This window comes from Lonchura striata, chromosome 3 (genome assembly GCF_050655825.1).
Source record: "Lonchura striata isolate lonStrDom1 chromosome 3, ASM5065582v1, whole genome shotgun sequence".
NCBI classification, from domain to species: domain Eukaryota; kingdom Metazoa; phylum Chordata; class Aves; order Passeriformes; family Estrildidae; genus Lonchura; species Lonchura striata.
The window spans coordinates 84,321,119-84,339,882 of NC_140705.1; the positions used below are offsets into that span (position 1 = coordinate 84,321,119).

The following is an 18,764-nucleotide window of genomic DNA, read 5'->3' on the forward strand; positions in this document are numbered from 1 at the left end:
CCGCTGCGGCGGAAGCGGGGTGAGCGGCCGGGCCGCGGTCTCCCGGCAACGCCCGGCAGCGCGATGGAGGCGCAGTCGCTGCCCGCGGCCCTGGCGCTGGTGGCCGGCGGCGGCGCGGGGCTCAGCCCGGAGCGGCGGGCGGCGCTGGGCGCCTCGCTGCCGCTGGTGCAGCGCGACTACCGCTTCGAGCGGGTCTGGTTCTGGGGCTGCATCCAGGGCTTGCGCGGCGCCTACTACATCGCCGAGGGGCTGGGCCCCGACCGCGCCGCGCCCCGCAGTCGCCTGTACAGGTGCGGGGGCCGCCCCGGGGCAGGGACCGGCCGGGCCGCGCTGGGGCCCTGCGAGTCGCGGGGCGCTGGCCGCACCTGGGGAGGGAGTCTGAGGGAGCGCCCTCAGGGGCCTGGCGAAGTTGCTTCGAGCCCCGTTCTTTACCGGGCTCGGCCCTGAGTCGTGCTTGTCGTTGGCAGCTTTAACTGCTTGGACTGGAGCCTCCTGACGCCAGCCACCGAGGAGATGCTTGCGCTGGCTGAGCAGCTGAAGGGCCACTTTCAGGGGGATCCTTCTTTTGAGTACAGCTTGGCTGAGATAAACGCAGAAGCTGCTGCGAGACTTGTTCAAAGTGGTAAGGAGGTAAATCCAGCAAAACGTTTTCGAACTCAGTTCGCTACATTTGTTCCACTCACACTGCACAGGTGGTGGCTTCTCCTCAATTGTAATGAACAGCATGAGCATGTGGTCAGGCAAAGGACACACAATTTCCTCTTGGTTAGAGCATAAGGCTTATAACACCAAGGTTGCAGTTTTAATCGCTGTATGGGCTGTTAACTTAAGAGTTGAATTTGATGATACTCATGGGTCCTTTCCAATTGAGAATATTCTGTAACTCTGTAATCCCTCGCTGTCATTATGTAGCAACAGCTTTTTGATTGATCTCTTACTTCAGTTTTTTCAGGAGTTCAATAGACCTCAGAAATAGTAAATATCCCTTATGCTTTATTATGCATAACTGGTATAGATCCTTCACGGTTTCTGAAGCTTTAATAGTAACTGCAGGCAACATTCTTTATAAATGAATAAGTAAGTCATAAGTAGGTGAATAGAGGGGGGAGGAAAGAACAGATGAAGGGATGGATAGTTAGATCTCTGGTGAGTCTAAACTGTCTGCTCCTAACCATGTTTTATGTCCTATCTTATGAAATGTCTTTTGAGATCCTCTTAGTGCCATTGGACTCCAAGACAGTAAGTCCATTGTGTCACCTCAAGTTTATTTTCAGAAATGAAAACAAGGAAAGCCCTGCCTTTAAAATTTCCCTATTTTTCTTTAAAGCCTGTGATCAAGGAGGAGGACCGCCTCATAGCTACAATAGAACAGATAGACAGAGCAGTTGGTATCGTCCCCCGGGGGGCATTTGTGAAGACTCCTCTTGGGTCTGTGCATGAAAACAGATACTTTGAAGGTAAATTCTGATTGTCTTTATCAGGATCAACAGTACTTTGATCATAAAGGCTGTAAATTAAGATGACTTTCTCTAATTGATGTTTTGATTTCAGTTGGGTTTGTTTTTCCCCTTGGATAAGATGAACAGGGAGGAGAGAATCCAGTGCCACTAACGTTCAGGTGTATGATTCAACTCTGGAAGGTGGGGAAAGAGTCAGTAATAGTTCTGAGTCATTAAACTGAGTATTTTGTCTGTATAAACTGTAGTTTATGGTAGTGTTTAGTTATTGCAGAAGTAGTGAATTGTCCATTTATATATAGGATATGACCAAATGGGCACAGACAGTTGTCCTCATGTCAGTACCCACTGATTATCTGGGGCTGCTGTCAGTATGGTCTGCAACGCCCAGCATCAGGGAGTGCTGACACCTGTTTCTGACAAGCCTTCTGTGAGTCTGTTGGAGAAAGATTGTGATTTTGTTCTGGGCTGTGGGCATTAGAGGCACTTGACAGTATAATGAATGTTACCCTAGTTCTTCCACGTATGTATTAATGTTCACCAATGGCTGTTCGCAGGTCTGTCTTTGGTGGAGGCAAAAAAGTTAAGATCTTATTTCCATTTCACTGAGCCTGCTAACCTGAAGAATAAAACCCTGCTGGAAAAGGCTGACCTGGACCCATCCACTGACTTTCTAGACTCTCTGGAGCATGATATCCCACGAGGTAAAGGTAGCAAAATCAAGAGATGCAATGAGAGGGAAGGCAATAGGGAAGTTTGAGTAGCCTTGGAAACACTAAGAGGACTGGTGTGGGTTACTGTAGAGGTGGTGTGAGAAGCTTCTGTGAATCTGTAAAGGAACTTTATCCTTTACTAAATATTGTAGTTACTTCCTGTTTTAAGCAATTCTAAATCTTTAAAATGGAAATATGTAAGTGCACCAGGTTTGTCATATGCTCTCAACAGGTCTGGCCACACTCTGCCTCAGTGCCATATTCCCTCCTGACTTCTGTAAAGCTTGTGACAACTGGTGACCCTATGGGGAGAGATAACTCCACCAGTGATAGAGAGAATTTATGTGGTTTGAAGTATTTCACACCTCTTGTTCCACCCAGTATTTCTCTTCTTTATCTAAATGGGCTCTCATTAACACCAAGCTGATATCGCTAAGAGGCTGAATTCAAATGTTCCTTGGATAAACTGCCTTGGAATAGTCTGTACTGTGACAGGATTATACATCGTGAAATGAGAAAAAAATACAGGCATACTGGATTGTATCTTCAATTTACATCTCTAGGGTTCTGCTGGACAGCTGCAAAGATATTTAAAGTCTCTTCCGGGGATCCCTCTGGCAAAACATTTCTCTAAAGAGATGGGAGCAGCTTGTTACTCATTTCTATCTGGTTTTGCTGATTTGCTGCAATTTTTTGGATTGGACCAAGTGTTATCATGTCCTCTGTCTAGGGAGATTCTAGGGAAACAATTCAAACTTAGATTTTTTTATTTTATTCCTGTCCAGGAGTAGTAGGATAGGATACTAGGTGACCTATGTCAGATGGAATTGAGTGGATGGAGAGTGAATTGCCAGTGTTGTAAATGGCTTTTCAAGATTCTCTCTCCCTCACTTCCTCTCTCTGCTTACCCCCTCTTCCCAGTCACCCCTTTGGCAAAAAAATAACTGGGAATGTGAGCTTCTGCCTGAATTCTGAACATTTTTGACAGAGCATAAACTGCTAAAATCTAAACCACTCTTCAGCTTACTGGGAGTGTCCTTTTGCAGTCATTTTCCAGAGGTGTAGTCTGGACAGACTGCACATTTTTACATACACTGGGGCTCATTGAGGTGGCTCTTTTGACTCAAAGCAGAATTGCAAGAGAGATTAGATCCCAGATATCTCCTAAGAAAATTTTAGCTGCAGTTTTTTATGGTAGTTTGGGTTTTGCTACTGTTGCCTTCCCGCTGTTCCCCCCTCTTTTATCCTCCCTCCCTCATTGTAGGGAGACAGACCATGTGTTAGACATGAAGATGATGGCTTTGTTAAAGTCTTCAGGTAAAATTCGACTTGTAGCTGCATTTTACCTGGTATCAGATAGAAAGTCGGGCTCAGCTGTGCCATTGTTGTGATTGTATTCCTGTGGCATATCGATGTCTGTGTAAGCATGAACCTTTACCCCCTTCCCAGATGGATGTTGCTGTTAGTGTAGATTTCAGTACCCTTAAAACAGTTGCCTCTGAAAGACTACCTGAGCTAAAATGCAGCTGAGTGCTTCTTAAGGCGAGAGAAGATTCTTCATGGTCTTGTGCAGTTCTGCCTGCTCTGTCCTGAATTCGGGGATGAGGTGAAGGAGGTGAGGGAAGTAAGACAGGAATTGGTTACAGGATCAGCAAGGCATGTAGCCTCTCTAATTGCATTCTATCACATGCAGATAGGCGCTATGACATTAAAGGAAGATCAACCCAGCCTCCTTTAACAAGCCTTCAGTTTGTCTAAAAGTACTGGTTGCTTGTGAAAATGTGGGGAAGAAAACAGGACACAGGCTTTCTGCTGATTTTATCAGCATGGCTTTGCCAGAGTCACTCCTGGTTGTGAGATACTCAAACTCTGGTTCTCAGATTACTTTCCTTGAGCTCTGACAATGCATGTTGGTCCTGATAGGGCAGAAGAAGTTGACCGAGCTTTTTCTTTTTACTGACATGTTCATAGCTCTGGCAAATGCCCTCATTTTGACCCAAAGTTTTTCTTGCCTTCTGTGGTTAGATACTGTCTTGAACAGTTATTGTCAGGGCAGAAGTAGAATTCTCAAAATTATTGCATCTAGAATTGTGACTGAAGCTAGAATAGTCTCTTTTCTCAATAAATACATAAGAAGTGACCTAGGGGTAAGTGATAGTGGAGTGAAGCTCCCAGCTTGCATTGGCTAAATTCCCCTATCATCTTAAACGACCTAAAGAACAGAACTGAGAGATTAAGGGCTGGTTTTAACCTGTCTAAAAGTAACAACTCTGTTAGAATAGTTTTCTCTATTCATTGGATACTTAGCATCTGTGATGGCTGTCAAGGGGGTAACTGTCATAAGATATATGGTGTGTCATTATAGGAGAGCAGAGGTGTCTTACAGAATGGAAAGTTGGTGGCAGAGAGAACATTTTATATGACAGCTGAGAGGTGGGAAGAAAGGAAGTTAAAATGGGGTTGAATAAAGGCAACAATGGTAAAAGCAGAGTTTAGTGCAAAATTGGAAATCCTGGAGTTTTGTAGCAAAACTGTCTGCCATTCTTATCTTTACTAGTGATATCTGTGGTGTTTGCAGGTTCCAGATTCTGTCTGTGTGTCTATCAGGTTATCCGTGCAATTTAAAAGTTCAGAATATGTTGCTGTTCCTTCTTTAATCATTCTGGTGTCTCAGCTCCCACAGACAAGTGACTGACTTAGCTTTTTTTTTTTTTTTTAAATGCATTTTTAAAAATTATTGTAGAGAAAAGTGAGAAATGAGTACCTTGTCTCGACAGCATGAATATGGAGGGGTTGTGATACAGATCTTCTGACACCACAATATCAGACATGTAATGCTTCATCCAGATCCAAATGGCCAGCTGGCCAGAACATTGCACGCTGGGATCTGTAGGTTTTGCTGGCCATATGTCTGCATTAAAGATAAGCTTGTTTGCTCTAGTCTAAGCAGACAATCTGCTCAACTTTATGCAGAATTAGATGTGGCCTTTCAGCTGCTGGCACATTGCCAGTGTTGTCCTTTCTGCTGCAGGGAGTTTGGAACCCTGGACATAGTATTTCAGGAGCTAGGGCTGTGGTAGTTATGCATCTGCTTGTAGATAACGGAATAGCAAAGCAAATATCAATAATTCCTAGCATGCCTACAGCATTTTCACTTGATGACTTAATGTTGTGAAGATATGAAATAATAGACACATTTCAGGCACTGGTAATAATGGGGGAAGTGAAAATAGAGGTGGAAGGTTGATTTCACTGTGACCCTGGTATCAGATCAGACTATGCCCCATTCTGCCAGGAAAAAGAAAGGACATGAGTGAAAGCCTAAGGTAGGAGTGTAGACTGGAAGTTTGGAAGGAAGCGAGACAAGGGATGGAGAATTCATTTCTTTGGCACTTTCAAACTGCAATTCAGAAAAACAATAACTTGACTCTGACAGTTTGTTGCAGATTACTGAATCAGATCACTTTGATATGGAGATAAGGCATACCAACAGAGCACTGCTAAAAACTGATGTAGAGGGGGAGGTATGTCCAGAAAGGAAAAGATATGACTGGAAGTAGTATTTATATGAGAAGACTTTCTTCAAAAGTCATGACCCCCAGTCAGTAAATAGCTGCCTTTGGTTGAAAACCTACCACAGTTCACTTGTAGATTAAGAGTAGAAATTAGAATTTTAAAAAGGACATATAAAAGGAAATGCAGAAGATTTGGTATGATTAATGATTGATATAAATTGGAATTTATAATGGGTAGAGAATGACAAGAAGAAAAGAAAGCATGATAAAGGTACTGGAAACTGTCACTAAATGGTGATGGTAAATTGCTGATAAGCATGTGGAAGGGCAGAAGAGCTCAATTTTTTTTCTGGTTTCTTTTTGGAAAGAATATGGACTTGCATCAAGCAAAGGCAATAAAATACTGTTTCAGACAGTTTTTAGACTGTTCGCTAAGAGAGGGTAGAGTTAAACAACATTTACCATGAATCAAAAACATTAAAATGGCAGAGTCAGATAAATTATTTCTGAAATTATTATCTCAGGAGACTTGTGGCATAATAATCTTTAATAAATCCTGGCATTGCAAAATTATTCCCCTAAATTTAATCTTTCTTAGCAGTTGTAATTCAGAATTCAGTGAATGGGTGTATTTCTGGGAGAGGTCAGAAAAGGACCAGTGCCAATATTGATATTCTTCAACTTATTTATAAATGATCTAAAAATAAAGAGGTTGGTGGAGAGATAAATAATGGTAAGGGCAGGATGGATACAGACATCAAGAAAACTGGGCTTACTTATATACAGTACATTTTGGTGTACATACCTGCAAAGTCACGTGAGGAAATAATGACTGTAAGTCAGACTTTGGGAATTGTATTCTAGAAACTGTGGCTCTGAAAGGAAATCCAGGCACAACTCACTGAACATCAGCTCCCAGGCTGATTCTGGGACTTAAAAGGGTAACTTGATCTGCAGATCCATAAACGAGGGTGTAGCAACTAGGAACATGGGGGTGACTTTACTTTTGCATATACTGTTAGTGGAATCATAACTTGATTACTGCACATTGAAAAACTGGAGAGTTGCAGAAAAGAGTCACAAACTGATTCAAGGGCTGGTGAGAGACATAAACAGTTCAATCTGTTTATCTGTTTATCACAGGAAAAGCCTGTGAGAATGGCTGTATTACACTGTGTAAATACTCAGTGGAGTTTAAGTATTAGGTACTGAAGATCTATTTATTATAGCAGAGAAAGGCATAACAGGAATCAGCAGCTAAAAATTATAGCCAGAACTAAAATTAACAATGAGATACAATTTCAAAGAGTGAAAAGATTACCAGTTAGCAAGGGTAATGGATGAGCCTATGTCTCTTGGCATCATAACATCATGCTGGATGTCTTCCTGGGAATTGTGTTTCAGTCAAATGCAAAGACAAGTTGATAGTTCCAGATACACATAAGTGACTTCAGTTTAATGGGCAGTGGTATGCTGGAGTCCAGATTCCTGGTATGCCTGGCCATAAACTTGATGGCAGCCATGGAGGGTGATGTTCAGCTTGGACTTCTTCATTGTCAGTGACAGTAACAAAAAGGTGACAATGAGTTCCAACAGTAAGTCAGCTCATTTCAGCTGGCATTGCTTTCTGAACTATGATAAGTGAAGACTCAAAAGAAGGCTGAGAACATTTGTGACTTACTGCTATTGTGGACCTTTATTGCTGGGAGAGATTTTATAGCATCAGTCCAAATGGGTATATAGTGGCAGGGTGAATCAGTGAGTCTTGTCTACTTTCCATTTCAAGATAAAAGTAAGGGTAGAAGAAATGCCTAGACAGAAGATCATTCCAGCTCCTTTACCATTTGACTATGGAGAAAGTGACAGTCATTTGGATTGTAGCTTTTTCTTCACCCAAAAGTGCAGTGGTTTTGGAGCACTCCTTATACATTACAGACAAAGGGATTTGTGGCCATTTCCTTGGCTGAAAACTTTGAGCACAAGCTTTTCTGTAAGCTTGCTGAACAGTAGCCTCGGTTAGAACACTAACCTGTCATCTGAGGTTCATTAGCACAGTCTTTATCAGTTAGTGAAAGCTGGTGCCTAATGGGTTCTTGAAGATGGAGGGGCTGCATTTCTAAGTGGATGATAGTTTCCGTGGCTGCTCTCAAGGGCCATTTTGGGAGCCCCATCATGGCTGTCCCAAAAGTCAGGGTACAGGAAGGAATAAGGCCAGGAGGCACGACCTTGCTTTATCTCCATACATTAACACAGCTAATTAACTTGCTTTCGATCCCCCTCCCTCCTCCCTTCAAGGCGATTAATCCCCTATCAGCCTCTGTCTCCAGCCATTTGACAAGTGTGTGTCTGCAGAGGTATTTACAGCCCCCAGCCAGCCACCAGAACCAAGGGCCCTTTATCAGGGCTCTAAGACAAATGGCTGCCTATCTCCCTAGTGGCCTTGCAAAATCCAGGGAAGTGCTGTGCTGGCCACCTAGTTTCACCCAGCCTCCCTTCTCCACTAACATTTCACAGATGTGACCTGAGCCCTCCCCTTTCATTGCTTAACAATAAGCAGCACCTCCCTAGCTCTGTGAAAGCCGAGAGCAAGAGCACTTTACTCCTTAGCCTGCCAAGAGCCACACAGGGACATGGCTTTTCAAGCTGTCTCACTGAAATCCAAACTAAAAGACCCATAATAAATGAGAAGGCAGTACTTGATGTTTGCAAGGATAAAAAGTAACGAAAATGTAGACTGAAATGCCTATCATGGCTCACAGCTATCCTCATTCCTTGTTAGGAGATGTGATCCTTAGACTTGGTGAATCTGTGAAACTGAGCTACAGAATACCATGGAGTTACCTGACATTAATATAAGTAGTTTTGATAAACAAGCTTTAAAATACAGCGTTGGAAAACGAGAAAGCCAGATGAGTGTGCATCAGAACAGTAGGATTTCTGATCTGAAAACCGAACTCAGTAGCTGGCTCAGTGGATTGTTAGTAAAAGCACTGGTACCTGAATTTCTCTGTTCAAACTGAAGTTGGCCATCCCTAGGAATAATTCCAGGATTACTCTAGCTGTTGCCTTCCAGCAGGGTGCACTATGGTGCCAGCATTGTCAGTGCTGAGCACAGAAAAGGAAACCGTGAAAAAGTAAAATGAGAAAAAAATCACCAGGAGAAGCATCAAATCAAGGAAAAGGTATGTCCTGAGTTTCCAGACTGTGTGTGGCATACTAGCCTCCTGAACTGTAGGTATAGAGAATATATTCTCTCCCTTTCAAGCTTAGCCAATTTCTGGAATGGTCACTGAGCTTTTCAAAGGCTTTCTCAGCATCCGTAGAGATCACATGCATGCAGATGGATGTAGACAATATATAAGCATGTCCCCTACATACTTTAAAAGTAGGGTCACTCTTAATTTTTACCAGTGATGTGTAGAGGCTGTTAGGGTCATTCCTGCAGTGACCCAAGAAAGTTGCCTAGGAGCAAGATAAGATGCTGTTCCTTCTACAAGCCGGGGTGCTGCCAGCTCAGGAGTTCAAGATCAGACTGGAACCTCTCTTGTGGCAGCACGGCAGGAGAACTCCTGGGCCAGCTAGTATTAGAGCTTCTGACTGGCTTATCATGGTCTGCTTGGATTACTGGAAAGGAGCCTGTTTTCCTTGGGCTTTTTGTCTGTGGGTAATAAAGCAGCGTATTCACAGCTTTTGGGTCCTGGGTCTGTATCACCTCAGGGTTTTTTTTAGTCAGACCTCGGATGAGTTTATACTGGAATAGGGCTGCCCATCAACTGAGAGCTGTGGTAGAGTCCTTCACCCTCCAGACTGCTGTAGGGAAAGAATGAGGACAGAAACAATCTTCATAGCAACTTACCAGGGTTGAAAAGGGTTTTATTTGAAGGTTTTTTTCCTCCTCAGTGAAAGAAATCATGACCCACTCTGTCTCCATTTAAGCTTCTGGTTCCTTGGACATAAAAAGGAGATGAACTTCTTGCTAAAATGATGGGAAATGCTGGTAAAGCCTTATAGAACCGGAAGCTTCAAGTTTATCACCACATCAGTCTGCCTTGGCCTAACATTTTCTCTAGGGAATGATGAAAAATTACTTGTGGGGGAAATCCTAGGACAGTTTGTGTTTTACTGAAGTCAGAACGAGGTCAGCTTTTGCTAGGAGTGATCTGTTTCTGAAGGGGCTCCAAGGAGTGGCAGCTCCTGCCTATGCAGTCATTGGCACTGGTGCCAGCCCTGTGTATAGCTTTGCTTTGCTGTTGGCTGCCCATTTGGCCACAGGGCTTTTGAAAGGAAGAAGCCAGTTATCATCATCTTGTTTCACTGTACACAAATATCATATGGATTGAAAATACACATGCTGAAGGGATGTGTGGCAGTGTGTAAAGGGAAAAGGACAAGGGATATTTCATCTTCGGGTATATTTGTACAGCAGTTATGCTGAGCAGAAATAGTAGGCTATCACAGTCATTAAAAGATTCTTAGCTTTTAGTGTTCAGAATTAGCACTGCACTGTGCTATGTGGAAATGCTCAGTGTGACATTATTTTCAGAAACTGGTAAACTCTTTGGGTAATTTGGTCCAGAATTCATATCTAGTTTAGTACAAAAACATCAACAGTTTATAATCTGTGCCATCTGTTCCTCATCCCAAGCTCTTTGAACTAGCCTTGCTAATTTGATGATGAGGTAAGAACTATAACTGGGGTACTGACAGGGCTTGTGGACTTGCCCCTCCTGCAGGAGAGCGAACTGGATATGCTCTAAGTATTTGGTGGGTTTTGAATCCCAGCATCGACTCCTTCATGTTTTCTCAGAATTCAGAGATCAGTGTGAGGTTATTTGCCCCTAATTCAGCCCCTGTTAATCATTATCACCTCCTCAAAGTGGCCAGTGCTTTGTTACCAGGAGAGGAAAAATCTTACAAGGTGGCCATAATCTCCTCTGAGAGTCAGACAGATATTCTCCAGTGGGTAAGAAAGTGACAGTGACCAAAAGCTCTAGGGGAAGCAGGCTAGAACAAACCTGCCCATTGCATCCTTTCATCAAACTGTTAATCTTTCTTTCAAAGACATCACATTTGTTTGGTGACAAAAGCCCCAAAGAAGCTGAATTGAGCCTGAAATCCTGTAGCAAGATTTAGAGGAAGCGTCTTTCATTCAGAGCAGGGAGGGGCAAGAGACTCCTTTTTCTTCCCACCAACCAATGGGCTTAGAGAAATCCACGAAGGTGACAGATTAATGCAGGGGCTCCCCAGGTAGATGCTACGTGACTCCTGGCACGCTCCAAAAACGTTTCTGCAGCAACCAGCTGAACAAGAAATATGGAGTGTGATGAGACCCAGCATAAACTTGTGCTTTGGAAGGAGGTGATTTGCCACTCTGAGAGATTTCTAAATTTACTACAGAAAACCCAAGATTCGGTGATCTGTACTGTAGTCTTCAGAATACAAATAGCATGGATTTTAATCAGTTTTTCCTACTCCTTATATGTTTTGATTGCATATGGTTTTGCTGTTTCCTCTAGTGTACGGCCCTATTCCAAGTCCTTACTCTAATGCTTTCTGTGCAGTCTGCATCTTTCTCTTAATTAGAATCTTTTTGTTTTGTTTTATCAGGTGGATTTAGGACTAAAGGGCAAACTAACAGGAGGTTCTAATTTGATATGTATTACTTCAGTGCTAGTTTTTTCAGTCCTTCCCATCCTCTGGTGCTCATTTATTTCTGTGTATTGTCCCTTCTTTTGTGTTGGCATTGCTGGCTGTGCAGATTCCAGCTGGAAAAATAATGTTCTTTCTCTCTAGTATATATTTTCAGTCAGATTATTTCCCCTACCTGACTCACTAAGCAATAAATAACCACTTTTGTGTCTCTATGATGGAAAAATGATGAGGGTTGGAATAAGGGTTTGAGGGCAGAGGCTGCTGATTAAGCAGCACTGTTGTCAGATGTCTAAATATGGCCTGAATTTAATTTTTACTTTGAGTTACCTGAATACTGTGTATCTGGGACAGCACTGCAATCCCTGGGTCTTCCTTGTCAGCAGGAAACAGGTTCTTCATGTGTAAATAGAAGGCCTGGGCCTGTTGAAATAATTTCTACTGCAGGAACAGCCACAGGGGAAGAGGATAATGGAGAAAAAAAGCCTCTAAAGTATGACCATTTTACTTTGGGTTTTGGGCATGGTGGTATTTGTGAGTCAAGGACATGGCAGACATTAGGACCATGCAAGAGCCACTTGGCAGCATCTGACTGTAAGCTGTGCTTTGTTGGCTCTGGAGGCTTTTAAAAATAGTACTGAACCTGCAACCAGTCTGTGTTTTTATTTAATTATTATTAAATAGTTATATGGGGAATTGGAAATATTGACAGCAGTGTTAACATATGGGGTGCAGGTGGTGTGTCAAGCAAATGGAAGAGATTTAGTTTGCAGCCAGTAAGTGGCACGAAGGAGTTTGGCCCCCAAATAGGACTGTTTGGATGTGTTCTTATGGCTGGTAGGCTGTGTGTGAAATGCCTGTGTGGCACAATTTATTGACAACCAAAGCACGGTGACCTTTCCTCACAGCTGCTCTGGTTTGCAATTTGTCTTTGTTCCCTACAGACAACAAATTAGAAGTAGGAAGCTCTTCCTCGTGTAGGATTTTCTGTTGGAGGGAAATGGCAGCGAAATCCCACGGGTGTCGTGAGGCTTTGTCAGCTCTAAGTGCTTGGGGTCACACAGCCAAGCAGTGGCTGCTTTTGCAGAGGAAAATGGTTATGTTGCCCCTCTCTGGGTGTTAATATTTGTCCCATGACTCCATACTTGACTCTCACTCAGGACTAACTGCAGCAATAGATGTTGTAACCTGCTCTTGCAGCAGCATAATGTGTTAATGGTAAGTGCAACCATGGTTTGGCTGCTTTTCCCTTGAGACATTTCCTCCTTTGAAAAAGAATTGATAATGTCACTTTTATGACCCTCTGTGAGCTTTTGTGACGTGGAGCCTCTCTATCAGGCTGTCTAGCTCTTAAAGCTGTTTTTTCTCAAGCTTGCACTGAAATGAGGCATTGCTGAATCACCTCCAAAGCAGCAGTGTTATAAGAGGTCATACTGCAAGTGGACCAGTTACAGCAGAAAAGTTCTTCTGCAAACAGCCCTCTTGGAAGGATCTTGTTTTAAAGCTCATGTCTCATGCACCCTATTGCTTCTGTGGATTACAAGATTCATCCCAGAGCTGAGGCAGACATGGGGGATGAGACAGGGATTTCTATTGGCGACTGGAAAGGAAGAAGAAGCTGAGAAGGAGGTTGACTTTTGAAATTCAGCCCTGGTGTTCTGGCAGCTGCTGAAGGGCCATAAAAAAGGCAGTGGTTTAACATGGGGTGAACATCAGGATCTTCAAAGCACTTTCTTGTTTAGGAAAGATGTAAGGAACTCCTCAGAATTCCTGCCTGTGTTTGGAGGGGTGGAGGCTGCAGCCTGATCCAAAGAGGGAATAGGAAGCTCCAGATCTTCATCCAGCATATACTTTTCCCATGCTCTTTCCTCCCACACAGCAGCTCCCTCCCTTCCCTTCTGGAGCAGCAACAGGCAAAAGTTTCAGCACAGAAAGCTTGCTTGGCTTTCTTAAGTTTGCTGGGTGCAGCTTAAATATTAACTTGCTCTTTTAAGATATGTGTTTTGAACTTTGGGAACCTCACCAGAACAGTGTTACTGGTAGGAATTTCTTGTGTGAGAGCAATGACCAGTTCCCTGCACTCAGTGAGCTTTACATGATGTGTGAAGTTAACTTCACTGCCTGATTTAGAGACAGCACACATGGAGATGCAAGTTAAAATCAGTATTTAAGTCTAGGAAATCCAACCTTAACTTGCTGACTCCTAGTTTTAGTTTTAGTTCCAATGCAAATAATAATATTTTAAAATCTTTTTTTCTTGACAACTTTTATCTAGGAATCTTGGTGTACCTTACAAACTGAGGCTTTGAGCTTCCCAGTCTCTCAGTAAGACATATTGTCTGACACAGGGAGTGCCATGGAATATTCTCAGCCAGTGATGGAAAGGATTTGGACCCAAATTCTACATTTTTATAGTAATACAGACCTGAAGCTATCTATGTGGTGGTTTTACCCCAAAAGCATCTGTAATAGCATAGAAGTTTAAAAAAACAAAAGAGAGAAAAAAAAGGATGAAAGTAGCATTTAATTTTCATAGTTCTCATTCCATTTTATAATGCATTATTAAATGCATTTCTAAGACTTTATATTAAGGAAAAATAAGGTGGCTTATTATTTTAAGCTATTATTGCATACTGTTCATTAGTTACTGTTTAAAGTACTTCTCGAGTGATTTACGACATCAATATTTCAAACTCCTACAAGAAAGTTGGGCCCTCCCAAAAAAAAGCATATTGTTTGAGTATAGTGAGGTTTGAGCTGTGATAGAAGACAAATGTCCTGTATCTTTCTGAGAGAACAACTATCTCCATTTGCACACAAGTTCAAATTTTGTTTTATGCAGCATTTCCTCAAATACAGCTGATATGGTGAGGTATGGGGGAAAAAAAAATGAAATAACAGATTCTAATTTTTTCACTTTAATAAAGTCCAAAGAACCCAGAGATGTTCCAGAACTTTAATGTAATCTCTTCTTAGAAGATACACCAGCACTGTGTATCAAATGTAGTTTCTGAATGGGTTTTGTGTGTTGGAAAAGTCCAGTCTGGAAAAGTATATTGAAAGAAATCACCTTTGATGATTAGGTTAGAAAAATATCTCTAGTGATCCAGTTAGTAGAAGGTGGAAGGTAGCACTGCTTCTACTCTTTGGCTCAGCAGAATAAAGAGTAGCTCTAGGATAAATCATCATTCTGGCTGAATACAGGATACCAGTGAAAATGACAGACCGCTTCTTGTAATTTTTTCCTGTTCTCAACCTATGTTGTGCCAGTCCAGATGGGACTGCCCTTATGTAACCTGCTTGTTTTTGTTCAGGCCCTCATTTTACAGGAAGGCTTATGCAGCATCAGCAGAACTTTACTGTTCATATTTGTGTAGAATTACATGCAGAATGAAGGGCCAGAGAAGAGCTAGAAAGTATAACAATAGTAATTAATATTCCCCAAACGTCTCACATTTATGAAATGACAAATTTGAGCCCTTTGAGAATTGGCAGCATGGACAGATGATAGGGAAATGTAGAAACTGCACATTACAGCCTTCAGAGATGTAGCATGAAAGTGAATGGAGCAATCTTCGATTGTATCTGTCCATTTCTGCCAGGTGTGAAGGTGCATGGGAAGTTCCTTTGATCAGCGGAGTTAACTGCTGATGAATACTCTGCTGAGATTGATAAGCTGTGTGTCATTGGGTAAATGTTCTGAGGAGATCATGGATCCATGTACTCTATTGCCCCAGAGCACAGATATGGGGATTTAATTATGTTGATTTACTCTACCTCCTCTGTGAATTTATCCAATGAAAAGATGTGTAAATCCAGATGCAGTTCCTAAGAGCATTGAAAACCCTGTTTTCCCTCTTACCTTTCCCAGTTGTCATGCTCCAGGCATTTCTTTTTGTTCTGTGTAATTAGTTTGGGTTAGAGGGTTCATCTATGTAGGTAAACATATATAAACAAGCTATCACATGTACCCACGTTGTTAGATACTTCCAGTATGTTGAGAGGCATTAACAAATTAGATAATCCCTAAAGGTTTTCACTGCCTAGCAAGGCAAGGCATAGTCCTATTCTTGACAGACTTGTTTCTTAGAGGACTGGTCCTAAATCAAAAACAATGAGAGTTCCTCATCTTTTTGTCAGAGAAACTTTACGAAAAGTTTGCAGCATGTCACCATCCCCTGCCACACAAACCAGTCTGTAAAACTTCAGCAAGTACCATCAGTATTTGGAGGAAAGACTTGTAGGTAATTTATGCAAATTCAAGTTGAAGAACCATGTGCTGGGAGCAGTCATTCAAAAGAGAAATTGAGAGTTACTTGTCACTATTACATTCAGACTTATTTGCCTGCTACTTGTTAATCAACACTCCTATGCAGGGTCATGTTACTGTCACTAGCAAATGTTGAAAACTTTTAGAGACAAAGTTCAAGAAACTGAAAGCTTTTCCTTTGACAGCAAATGGCAGTAGTGCTTCTGTCACTGCATGATCTGCCTTCTAGCAAAGTGTTTCTCATCTGGGTTTCCATGCTATTTGAGTGATGAAATTTCTTAAGAACAAGCAGATCCCCTCAGTCAGGGTTCATAATCCCAGTGGCTGAACCATAATAGGCATTTTTACTCCAGGTATGAAAAAGATTCAGGCCAGTTTGTGTCTGTATGAGTGGTATTGGAGAGACTGGATGGGAGACTGGGGTTGCCTTGTATGTGAAACCACTGCTTGTGAGGATATTAGCTCATGTTGTACCTAGGACTTGTGTAAAGAATGTCACAGTGCAAGGAAGGTGAAAAGATGCCACACACCTGTATTGACTGTCCGATATTAAGTAGTCTTCTGCTTTACTGCAACCCCAGTTGTTTGTCTTTAGTGGAAACGTGGAGGAGAGAAGTAAGTTTTCCAAAGCAGAAATCTCCCAAAAAAGACTGTGAATGTCTGTTTTGTACTGCTGTCCGGCAGCTCGAGTCAGTCTGTCAGAAAGGAGATAGGTATTCTTGCTGTTCACAGAGTTCCACATTTGCACATGACTGAAGAGGGTACTTTGAAAGATAGCATATCAGAGATGACACAAGACTTGCACATTATAGTATAACAAACATGTGAAACTTGCTGCTGAAGGAGGCAAAGGAAACAGTGGTGGCCAAGAAACTTTTGAGAAGTACAGAAATATGAAGAGTTAGATAAGAGGTGAGCAGCACATCTCAACACCTGATTTTACAGGGTTTTGAATTGTATTGTTTCTTTCTGATTCTGCAACCAACATATAAACATATAAACATTTCCTTTCAACTTCCCTCCTTCCTTCAGCTACTGTAGTTTGCCATGAAGTGCACGTGAGACAAGTCTACTGTGAAGGGAGAACACAAGAGCCCCAGGCTGCATGAATGTGGATTGCCCAGCTAGCTGCTGCATCATGGCTGCCAGGCAGCCTGACAGCCTGTGCTTCCTTGCAGCTGCTGGCTGGCCAAAGCTCCAGGAACTGCAGTCAGCCCTTGGGGCCACATCCCAGGGAGACCTGCTGTAGGAACCTGGGGTGTTAAAGCCCTTCAGTCCTTTGTCAGATGTGACTAAGATTGGCCAAGAGTCATGAGTGAGTGGGAGCGGGAGGACCCGCAGCTGACAGCAATCACCGACGTCCTTCCCCAGGCTAACCGTGACATGAGTAAGCATGAATCATGGCATAAATTGATGAGCCTAAAATTAATGAGCCTAAAATTATCTACAAAGATGAATACTGCCTAAATAGCCCAACACTTTATGTGCTTTCTGCTTATTCTGGAATTGGCAGATTTTGGCTTTGGGTACAGATAGGCTGACTGCTTGACTCTAGGCCAATGGTAGCCTGACAGTTTCAACCACATTTTTAAATTTTGGGCCTGCTCCTGTTTTTTTTTTTAAGATGGAGTTTCAGGAGGACCTTTCTTCCCTACATTGTAGCCCCTAGGTATTACTGATTTGGTGCTCAAGCTGGTATTTTCTTCTCCTGGCAGCTCCGTGCCCTCCAGCATTGAATCCAAGCTGATGCTTCAGCCCCCTCCCTCTGGCACAATTCCCAAGCTGTCATGTCAGATGCAAAATAAATACTCAGAGGCTCCAAGCTCCTTGTATCCAGAAGAAACTGCATTTTCACACTGGCTCTGAACCTCTTCTGTGGAGCCAAAACAAAATTAATGTGGAAACTTATCCCTCTGCCCCTACCACGCATATCCTCTTCAGTGATGGAGCCAAGAAAGACTAAAGAGAATTAACCTTTTCTATATATTCCTCAGATAGGAAATACCCTACTTTTCATTTTCTAATTTTTTTCCAGTTGCTGCATCAGAGAAATCAGTCTTCCCTGAAGGAGGAAAGCACCTTCTTTCTCTTCCCACTACTAATGCTAGAAGTTTATTTTAAGGACCAATTTCATTCCTATGCAGGATTGCTATAGCTCATCTTGGCTCTCTATAGCTATTAGCTACACCAAGTAGGTGGCAGAGCTTGTTGGAGTAACTGCTGCCCACTCAGATACAGCCAAGAATAGCTGCAGCCTCTCCTGGGGATCAGCTATACCAGTCTGGAGCTTGACGCATACGACATTACCACCACAGCCATGGGAATATGCTACTATGTGAACCCAGAGAGACATCTGGAAACAAGGGCAGCCTGCAGTGCTGAACTGACAAAAGGAAAACAGGGCATCGAGGTTTGTTCTCCCAGACTTCTTTCAGGTGTCACAAACCCCAGTGCAGCCTTGTGTACTGTTAACTGGTCAGGGAGAACCCATGGCAGCCTTTCTCTCAGGTTAACTTGCTGCAGGAGCCCTGCCTCTTTCTTCCTTTTCCAGTTATTCACTTGCACATCTCTCACACAGGCTCCTGGAGTATCCAGCTGGAGAAGGGAGGCAATGTGGTTGTGCTGCGGAGCCTGCTGTGGCTGGGACTGACATTCTATCATGTCCCAATGACCAAGCAATTTGGCTACGTCTATTTTGGCACTGGTGAGAAGAATCTCGATCTGCCCTTCATGCTGTGACTCCTCTGTCTGGGAGAAGGACTCAAGAACTAGAGAAGATCTACATTTTATACTTATGAAATTTTGTTTACTCCTTGTTCTAATAAAAATGTGAAACCTCTGCACTTTGAGCAGGATTCTTTTGTGCCTGGATGCCGGCCCTGATTCTTTTCCTAGGACTTCATTGTATGCAATCCTCCCTGAACTCCAGATGGAATTCAGAGAATCACAGAACATTCTGAGTTGGAAAGGACCCACAAGGCTCGTCAAGTCCAGCTCTTAAGTGTGGCCCATATGGGGATTGAACACAACCCTGGCATTATTAGCACCAAGCTCTCCCTGTAATGTGTCACTGCCGATCTTTTAGATAGTAACAAATGGCATTTTCTTCCCTGACAGGCAAGCTCTACGTCAGAAATCAAAGCACCTTGCTTACACAAGA

General features: G+C 42.7%; 1 protein-coding gene across 1 annotated transcript; it reads left to right on the forward strand.

Moving 5' to 3' along the window:
* Positions 1 to 11: 11 nt before the first annotated feature.
* On the forward strand, positions 12 to 18,453 carry RSPH9 (radial spoke head component 9). Its single transcript, XM_021550483.3, has 5 exons — positions 12 to 290; positions 468 to 630; positions 1,328 to 1,457; positions 2,015 to 2,161; positions 18,183 to 18,453. The coding sequence occupies exons 1-5, from the start codon at positions 64 to 66 to the stop codon at positions 18,341 to 18,343; spliced, it is 828 nt and encodes a 275-aa protein (XP_021406158.3). The 5' UTR covers positions 12 to 63; the 3' UTR covers positions 18,344 to 18,453.
* Positions 18,454 to 18,764: the final 311 nt, after the last annotated feature.

Excerpts from the sequence above, each read along its gene's own strand:
- RSPH9 (XM_021550483.3), top strand. The coding sequence starts at position 64 with ATGGAGGCGCAGTCGCTGCCCGCGGCCCTGGCGCTGGTGGCCGGCGGC. Across the intron at positions 631-1,327 it reads TTGTTCAAAGTGGTAAGGAG|CCTGTGATCAAGGAGGAGGA; the intron begins GTAAATCCAGCA and ends TTTTCTTTAAAG. Across the intron at positions 2,162-18,182 it reads GGAGCATGATATCCCACGAG|GCTCCTGGAGTATCCAGCTG; the intron begins GTAAAGGTAGCA and ends TCTCTCACACAG.